The sequence below is a fragment of the Ostrinia furnacalis genome, unplaced genomic scaffold (assembly GCF_004193835.3).
Source record: "Ostrinia furnacalis isolate ACB-3 unplaced genomic scaffold, ASM419383v2 OfSCF5394, whole genome shotgun sequence".
Classification (NCBI taxonomy): Eukaryota; Metazoa; Arthropoda; class Insecta; order Lepidoptera; family Crambidae; genus Ostrinia; species Ostrinia furnacalis.
The window spans coordinates 1,438-10,916 of NW_021135633.1; the positions used below are offsets into that span (position 1 = coordinate 1,438).

General features: G+C 40.1%; 2 protein-coding genes across 2 annotated transcripts; one reads left to right on the forward strand and one right to left on the reverse strand.

Moving 5' to 3' along the window:
* Window positions 1–377: 377 nt before the first annotated feature.
* On the forward strand, window positions 378–6,134 carry LOC114361034 (uncharacterized; the record flags this gene model as incomplete). The annotated part of the gene is made up of 12 exons (XM_028315946.1): window positions 378–540; window positions 1,696–1,974; window positions 2,425–2,659; window positions 3,026–3,237; window positions 3,641–3,823; window positions 4,121–4,282; window positions 4,689–4,861; window positions 5,247–5,321; window positions 5,392–5,406; window positions 5,499–5,519; window positions 5,593–5,634; window positions 5,693–6,134. Coding segments are annotated over 12 exons (1,927 nt in total), but the record flags the coding sequence as incomplete, so codon positions are not given.
* Window positions 6,135–6,568: 434 nt separating this feature from the next.
* Window positions 6,569–9,433, reverse strand: LOC114361032 (uncharacterized). Its single transcript, XM_028315944.1, has 4 exons — window positions 9,351–9,433; window positions 8,752–8,919; window positions 8,275–8,427; window positions 6,569–6,849 (listed from the first exon to the last, which is right to left on the reverse strand). Exons 1-4 carry the CDS (start codon window positions 9,420–9,422, stop codon window positions 6,673–6,675), a joined length of 570 nt encoding a protein of 189 aa, XP_028171745.1. The 5' UTR covers window positions 9,423–9,433; the 3' UTR covers window positions 6,569–6,672.
* Between the last annotated feature and the right edge of the window lie 46 nt (window positions 9,434–9,479).

Sequence of the window (9,479 nt, forward strand, 5' to 3'; positions counted from 1 at the left end):
AGGTCCGTAAACTTCTCGAGGCTCTATCTTCGGTAATACTGGACGGATTGAGGTGAAATAAAAACTAGCTTAATGTGTGTGATCTAAACTTTAAATTAAGTCATAATTTAACTTAATATTACAACTTATGCGTGTTCTCCATTGATTTGAGAACTTTCATAACCAAAGGATAACGACATCTTCTTGTCCAAATAAAGAAGTCACAACTAAGGTCTTTGACCAATGTGTGTTGTTACCATGGGCCTCATGAGAAGGCAGAAGGAAAGGGCAGAGGCGTGCTCGGAGTTTCCTTATGCGATTGAATCAGAAATAAGGAAATGTGTAGGAAAACTAAAGTGACCAATTTCTGACATAGCTAAAAATGTTTCCCTTCACAGCCCAGCAAAGAACGAACTGGACCCTGAGAATAAAACTGAAGCAGCCGGCGAAATAATACACAGAGCCCACGATGCACCAGTGAACGCGACCGGCGACAAAGTGTTCCCGGGCAGCGGGTTCATACTCCGGGCTACCAACGATACGAAGCCGCCCGCGAAGAATGTCACGGAAAAAGTGTAGTGTAACTTATTAATTAAATAAATGATTTTTTCGGAAGATATCCTTTTTTGAATACGATATTTACCAGAACGCAGAATACCTACCTAAGCATTCACAAATCATGTCATATAATGGTGTTTTATAAAAAAACCTACACAATGTTGAGCATACTATTATTAAAAATTAATGTGCTATAGAATAAATATCACACTATGTCAACCCGTATTCATAAACATTACTATGAGGTCTCACAGTGCGCGTGTCACACGAACCAATCACAGAGCTTTATTCAACGCTGTGCGTTTGATTTGCTGCTTCACTTAAGCAAGCATCGTTTGTGAATACGGGCGTTATTCTATTACATTAAACAGCAGAGTTAAATTACTTTTTACGACACGAATATTGAATGCGAAGCGACAAACTTTGATGTTCTCTTCATGAATAAGCAAAATTATTGAATTTTAATGTATGTAATTAAAGGCCTTTGTCCAGCAGTGGACGTCTTTCGGCTGAAACGAACGAACGAATATGAATGTAACAAGTTCTAATTGGCCGCGAAGGATTTTTTAGGGAATGTATGATTGATTGCAATCGCTAATGAATGAAAATTGGTGATTTGATCATGAATGTGACTAGGTTCATTTAGCGCATTAACAAAGATGGTGAACCTTTTGACGAATGTAAGCATGCGCTGTGAAATAATGTGTTCTCTCTCTCTCTGTAGGTGCCTAAAGAGGGTAAAATTGTTTTTGGAAATTCTCCATTTTAAGAGGTTAGAATAAAATAGTAAAGACACGAGGAATAGCAAACAATCAAAACCAATTTTAATGAGTTTGTAGTTTTATTTGTACTCGTCGTCAACCAATCAATTTCTTATGTAATTACTTGTACCTTTATTAAAAAGTTAATGATTGTTGCGGAAGTTCTATTATTAAATTCATTGAAGCGTGTCTTCACAGTAGATTGAGCAAGAAATTTGTAATTTATGATATTTAATTGATAGAAACTATTTGATGCGTTCCTTATAGGATCGCTCATGTGCCGAAATGACGAATTTTTGTGTAATCGTTTTTTCGGTAGTTTTAATATTAGGTAAGTTATCTTCAACTGTTTTTATATTATATCAAAACGATCATCACTATTCTACAATATTTTTAGAAGATTTTCCTTCTAAATTTTTGGTTAACTACCAATAATTTTACTTTATACAATCTAGGAGTCTCTACTGCCAATCCGGCTCAGTCAGACAAAGTAGAAGATAAATCAAATGATAGTACAAAACATGATTCTCACAAAGTTTCTAAGCAAGTCAGTAATGGGACCGATGATGGCGACGAAATAGCAGATGAGGGATGGGAATACGAAAACACTACGATTGTAGATACAAGAAGAATTTTGTACAGCAAAAAGGTTCCTATTGGGAAAAGGCCTTATATGGTAAGATTCAAAATTTTCCTATCATCATCATGAATAATAAAAACCCTAAGTGCACGCTTTCAATTAAGAGTAGGCGCACACCGTTGATTTTTAGCTGGCCGATAGTTGTGCCCGATTTTAAATTGAATGAAGAATCGGCCAAATCGAATCGGCGTAGTGTGCCCACTCCCATACATTTTCAGGTCAAAATATTGAAATACAATCCAATTTTAGCCTGATATTCGAAGGGCTCTTTCAAATTGTTTTTAGGACTGTACCTACACTAAAAATTGTGGGAGGTATTTCAAACTTTAGGTATTTTCTGCTAAAAACGTCTAATTTGAAGGAGCCCTAAAGTAGCAAAAAAATAAGTCGAATAACTTGTCTGTGAATGTCCATTTGATGTACCTTTATCACGGACTTCACTAATAGAAAAATAAAAAAATATTGACCCTTTTTCTCTCCAAAAAGGTATACCTCCAACTGACGAAAGAGTCAGCCAAGGCCCACAAATACCGCGGCTGGCTTTGCGGAGGCGTCATCGTCGACGCCTATTACGTTCTGACATCTGCCGCGTGCGTGGAAGACGCTGATCACTTCTACATTGTGTCTGGTACCACCAAGTTTGTGGACAGCTTCGATTATAAATCGGATGATTGTGTCTGCAAGCATAGGAGGCGGGTGGTGTGGAAGTGTATCCCTAAGAGTAAGACGTCATTTTTTGTATATTTATACTTTTTCCTTTCTGCCTTTTAACCGAAAGACGTCCACACTTCGACCAAAACTCCTTGGGAATGAATTTCACAACTTCCGATCCTGGGCTGCTCATATCAGAGGCATCCCGCAACCTTCACCTACCGGTCTAGGATGCGCGCCATGTTAAAAACTTATCGACGATTTTTGTCGACAAATGTATGGACTTATCGCGCAAAGTCGATAAAATGTGACGATAAAAGTTTATCGCGGTGCGCATCCTAGACCGACAGGTCGTCAGTCAACCTACTGCAACTTGAGTTAATACTTGAGTCATCATAAAATTTCTATCAGAACTCAAATGTGAGTATCGTTTCAGATTACAAGTTCGACTTCCAAGACAGCATCAAATGGTCGTCCAACGATATCGCGATCGTCAAAGTGGACAAGCCTTTCAAGTTGGGAGTTTGCGAGAAGGGCTGCGAATTTCCCACTGACCTTATTTGCTATAACAACATTAGTAGAGAACTCGAGAAGCCAGGAACTAAAGGCTGGATTGCTGGGTGGGGAAGTGGCAGTAACTTTAGAGAGGTATGTATAGTATTTTGTCAAGCAGTCGCTATTTTCAACATGAGGCATCATAGTGGTAAGTGATATGACGTATGGAAAGTATTACAATGCATGTGTCAGCAGTCGTAGATGGCAGTTTCGAACTGCTTGTATGTGACGTCATGATATCGGACCCTTTTTATGAGGCATTATAGTGGTAAGAGATGTGATGAATCAAAATAATTACAAAATTGTTAGTCGTGTAAGCAGCCGTATATGGCAGTTTGGAACTGCTAGTATGTGACATCATCATATCTTTAGCAGATTCGGACGAAGCCTTTTTCAATATCATGACGCCAACGTCATGCTGACACAAAAGATAGCCCTTGACAACCTCTTTAAAACTTTTGAAATTCCAATAATAAAACTTTTTTGGTGAATTCAGGGAGTCTATCGCCGTCAAAGAGTCCACATACCAGAGAACGCGAAATGTTTGCAAGAAGCAAAGGTCTGCGTGATGGACAACGAGCAATGCGCCAAGAAATGGGCTCAAAGGTTCAGGAGCATCATCACTCAGTACATGATCTGCACCAAGGACGTCATGAAACGGCTTAGCGAGATCTGTGACGTATGTATCTTAAAAGTCATAGAAGTAATTTAATTTCTACAAACAGGCCTATCTTAGCTTAGTATAAAACGCTTCACACGTCCCCGTATTACTTTAACCCTACTACTGCTTTGGGACAATGAATTGGGCCTGTGCTGAGAAGAAGCAGCGCAAGAAACTCGAGTTACTATTGTCAGCTTCTTTTTGAAGGGTTTACAAAAGATGCTTACAGATTCGATAGCTAGGCATTCTGATTCTGACTGAATGAAATACAGCATTAGCAATTATTATGCCTAACAAATCAATATGAATTCGCAGAAAAAATACGCCAACTGTACTGACGTGGAAAGTAGAAGACATCTTGAGGGCTCAACAGAGGTTGGGGCACCTAAAACATTTAACGTAGACCTCGGAAGGCATTTGAGAGATCCTGATGATTATACAGCTAGACGATCGTCCGTTCAGGGTGGATTCTGTGAGGTAAGGGAAAAATGAACTAAGTCCCTTTTATTACAATGCAGGATCCGGGGAGATAGAGTGGAGAAAAAGGTAAGATAAGACAGAGGAAGAGAGAGGGGGCAGTGATAGGAGAGAGGGGACAGGGATAGGAGAGAAGGGACAGGGATAGGTGATAGGTGAGAAGGGACAAAGATAGGTGAGAAGGGACACCGGTAGGAGAGATGGGACACTGATAGGAGAGATGGGACAGAGACAGGAGAGGGGACAGAAATAGGAGAGAAGGAACAAATATAGGAAAGAGGGAACAGAGAGGGGAAAGATGAGAGGCGAGAGAAGATAAAATATACATACATAGATATGAAAGAGACAGAGAGGAGAGATCAAATCGATAGTTTTTCAACCGTTTTTCTTAAACATTTTTTTTCAGAATGACCACGGTGGCCCTCTAATAGTAAAATATCAAGGCATGGAGCGAGTGATCGGTGTGATCTCAGCGTGCAAGATCGATCCCAAGAGCCATAGTTGTCATGGACCGTTCTTGTACACTTCGGTGTTTAAAAACCGGCAGTTTATCTCGTGCGCTATTCACAAGGATGTTGAGTAAGTATTTTGAATCCAAGAATCTAGTCTAATAAATTGAAAGTAGATGGTGGTTTTATACGTAGTATCTGCGAAAGTTCTTTCCTATAACTCGAGTTAACTGCACACCTGGTAGCCGTGACGTCACATCGACGCTCTGGTAAGGGCGGGGCGAATGCGGGGAGATGTGCGAGTGAGAGTCGCATTCCAGCGAGGTACGCAATTAGCTCGATCGGATTGTACACACGGCCACACTGTTAACTATCCATTTCCGTTTTTGCTCTCGCTCTCATCAAATGGTGATTCTTTGCGATAGAACGAGACGACATGACAGGTAATGGAAAGATAACACTGTTGCCGATGGTACCTATTAACTAAAATGGTTTGTTGGTTTACATTGTTTTAGGGAGAACTGCAGAAGGGTGTTCCGTACTGGTATAACGCATGAAGAATGGTCCGTTAATTGGGACGACGTGGAAGAGTAAGAGAAATACTTATTACAGAAATTGTACTCATACATCTATATTAAAATGAATATCTTTTTATTTCAGAGACAAGGCAGACAGGTTAGTGTTTAATTATTATTATTTATTTTTTAAGTACCTAACGTAAAAAGTGGCAATTGAAAACATGTTTAATTTTACTTTTTTCTTTACAGGGATGAAAAAGATGATGACAGGTAAATCTTGACAAGGGTTGATATTTGAAAGTATTTGTAATTATATTCCTTCACCTTAATTTATTGCTTTTAGTGAAGATGAGAAGCCGGAAAAAGAAGCTTTACGACAAAGCGAGTAAGTATTTTTTCAATCTTGCTTAAGTATTAAAATACAGAAAAAATATTTAATAGAGTAAATGCCATAGGGCAATAAAGCTTTTAGTAATATTAAACCAATTTCCTAATCGCAGTAAGCAGTTGAAGAAACAAGAGAAGAAAAAAGAATCCGACAGTTCTAGCGACAGCAGCGAAGAAGACACCAAAACAAAAAAAGAAAAGACCGAAAAGAAAGAATCTAAAAAGAAAGAGAGCACAAGCAAACGCTCTAAAAGTAAAAAGAGTAAGAGCCACTCTAAAAAAGAGTCACACAAAGAGGAAAAGAAAGAATCTGACTCTAAAAAGTCAAAGGAGAAGTCTTCTGACTTCATAGGAATGCAGAGGGGGGAAGTGTTTTATGAATCCAGTAGGGACGAAAATGTCAATGAGCCAGACGACGAATAGGGTTTCTGGTAAATAAATGAGTAAGTTTTCATAAGAGTTTCATTCTTTTTCTAATCCTGTCTGAAAGAGGAACATTAATATTCCTAATGAGAGTGAATAGGCACTTACAGGGCAGATATGTACCATCCTAGACCGCATCCCACTTAACATCAGGTGCGATTGTGGTCAAATACCTGCCTTGTTATGCATAAAAAAATATATATATCAAAATCCTCAATATTTAAATAGAGAATTTAATATTTGATTCCTAGATTGACGATGAAATGCAGTGTAATTATTACTGGTTTAGTTTGTCATCATAGAGGTAGCAGGAAGGCGCTGGAGGAAGGCCGCTACCAACTGGTCATTATGCAAATCATTGGGTGAGGCCTATGTTCAGCAGTGGACATCCTATGGCTGAAATGATGACGGATTGACATTGCAAACATGAATCAATCACTGTACAAATCGATATACGAATTCCATTCCATAAAGGCATCGGTCAGATTGGGCCTTAACAAACTCCTATGGCACAAAGTAGTGTAGTTTATTCAGGTGACAAATATAACAGACAAAATATTCTTATGAAGAATAATCAGCTTAATAAAATTTCATGCAAATGGATAAGGGATAGTTACAAGGGTTCTATCACAAGGTCCAGTTTCAAGCACCCGATGAAGACCCGATCGGTCTTGCAGTCGCATTCCTTGTTCTGGTAGAAGTTCATGGTCACCATGTACCGGGCTTCGTTGGCTTGGTTCACTGGCAGGTCGTCGGAAGCCGGCACGAAGTCGTTGATGGAGTATTCCCCCTGAAGGTAATGATATTAGATTTAGCGACACACCGTACTTAGAGCAACTAAAATATTGTACCAGATACAATGTTATGAAAATGCAACAAAATTGGTAATGAGGATAGTATTCGAGCTCCCCAATTGGTGCCAATCACTTGAGTAAAATTCCTGTCAATTTAGCAAGACACTACTTCTACCACTAACCACTAAGGTGGCTAAGACGGTGGCGCCAACTGATGAGCGTTAAATCGGTAGGGAGACTATCGCATTTGCATTCAACGGGGTTTGCGCCACAGTCAAGTAAAGGGCGCAAACTCGTGAGTGCAAACAGTAGGACTCATTGACGACACATTAAAATACTAGAAAGGAATACTAAAATACAAGTGCGATGGTGCATTTTAGCAATCTTTCAATATGGAAATCTTGCAAACTATTGTGGTCAACTAACATTGACAGCGGATTTTAGTAGCCGTAATATTTTTAGGTCGCAAAGGGTCGCAAATATCGTGGGTCATCAACGGCTTAACTCAGCCGTTCTTGTCCCTTTCTAAAACTAATCAATAAAACTTACAGCACTGAATGGGCATGTGTCAGGAATGCCGAAGTGCTTGAGGTACTTGTAGTAGCCGCTTTCGGCTCCAATTTCGGCGCACAGGTCGCAAATGTCGTGCGTCATCATCGGCTCAAATCTGCCGTTTTTGTCCCTTTCTAATTATAATGTCCTTTTCTAAAACTTACAGCACTGAAGGGGCAAGTGTCAGGAATCCCGAAGTGCTTGAGGTACTTGTAGTAGCCGCTCTCGGCTCCTATCTCGGCGCACAGGTCGCAAATGTCGTGCGTCATCATAGGCTCTACTCGGCCGTTTTTGTCCCTTTCTAATTATAATCTGTTCTATTCTAAAACTATTTTATAATACTTACAGCACTGAAGGGGCAGGTGTCGGGAATGCCGAAGTGCTTGAGGTACTTGTAGTAGCCGCTCTCGGCTCCTATCTCGGCGCACAGGTCGCAAATGTCGTGCGTCATCATAGGCTCTACTCGGCCGTTTTTGTCCCTTTCTAATTATAATCTGTTCTATTCTAAAACTATTTTATAATACTTACAGCACTGAAGGGGCAGGTGTCAGGAATGCCGAAGTGCTTGAGGTACTTGTAGTAGCCGCTCTCAGCTTCTATCTCGGCGCACAGGTCGCAAATTTCGTGTATCATCAACGGCTCAACTGGGCCGTTTTTGTCCTTTACTAAATTAAATAAAACTTACAGCACTGAAAGGACAAGTGTCAGGAATCCCGAAGTGCTTGAGGTAGGTACTTGTAGTAGCCGCTTTCAGCTCCTATCTCGGCGCACAGGTCGCAAATGTCGTGCGTCATCATCGGCTCAACTCGGCCGTTTTTGTCCCTTTCTTTATAATCTGTCCTTTTCTAAAACTATTTTATAATACTTACAGCACTGAAGGGGCAGGTGTCAGGAATGCCGAAGTGCTTTAGGTACTTGTAGTAGCCGCTCTCGGCTCCTATCTCGGCGCACAGGTCGCAAATGTCGTGCGTCATCATCGGCTCAACTCGGCCGTTTTTGTCCCTTTCTACTATTAGTTCCACCTGTAATAAAATAATTAATATCTTGATGGATTGACAACAAAAAAAAAACAATGGAAAGTTCCACTAAAGCCTAAATCAAGTACGATTTTGTGCATTCTTAAAACAGACACATATGAACAATATTCATGTAGGTATGTGGGCACCACATCCAAGGCAAGTGTAGGCAAGGTCCCCAAAAGTTGAGAAATTAATGACATGAAAATTTCATGAGACCTTTTTTTTACCCGACTGCGAGACTCAAAGGAAGGTAATGAATGTGTTTAACAGCCTGCATTTTTATTCTGAACAACTTATCCAGTAGACTAAATTGTTTAAAAAACTCACCACAGTGCAAGGTTCAATTCCCTTCAGAAACTTAAAGGTGCCAGTCATGTAAGCGAACGTTTCGTTGTGCCTCTGCACCTCTACCCCTGAAGTATCGACAAATTCCTGGCTAGCGGCGTCGGAACACACATACACGGGCGAGTCGAAGTTGAGCACCCATTCTTCTTGCTTGAAACAAAATATTAGTAATTTCACGTGTTAAATAAGATTAAAATGATAACTGCATCATGATCACCTATTGCTATTGGTTTGATTGGCAACACCGGATCATCATATTTCAGCCACAGGAGGCCACTGCTGAATAGACCTCCCCCAACGACTTCCTCGATTTACCAGTTGGTGGTCGGCCTAATTTTAAACAGTAGCCATCGGTCTCTTCTGAAGTCTTAGAATGTGCACCATGGTAACTTCGGAACATTTTATCGATTTTAAACGATAAGATCATTTATCGTCCGTAATCGACAAAATAATACGATAAGGTTTTATCGTGGCGCCAATCCTTGCCGGGTTGGTCCGGGAAACTGGGAATTTATTAAAGTCACACATAGTGTCAGTTGATTAGTGCAAAATATATACAAGATCATAGCAAATACACTTACTGGGATATCCGGCAGGGCATCACTGAGACCCAACACCAAGGCAATTGCAGTACAATACGCTAACATCATCATTGCAATCAACACTCCTGAAAATTGACACGTATTTATAAATTACACACTTTATAAAAC

Coding starts and splice junctions, on each gene's coding strand:
- LOC114361032 (XM_028315944.1), bottom strand. CDS start 9,422: ATGATGATGTTAGCGTATTGTACTGCAATTGCCTTGGTGTTGGGTCTC. Junction 8,920..9,350: donor ATGCCCTGCCGGATATCCCA/GTAAGTGTATTT, acceptor TTTTGTTTCAAG/CAAGAAGAATGGGTGCTCAA. Junction 6,850..8,274: donor ACACCTGCCCCTTCAGTGCT/GTAAGTATTATA, acceptor CATTACCTTCAG/GGGGAATACTCCATCAACGA.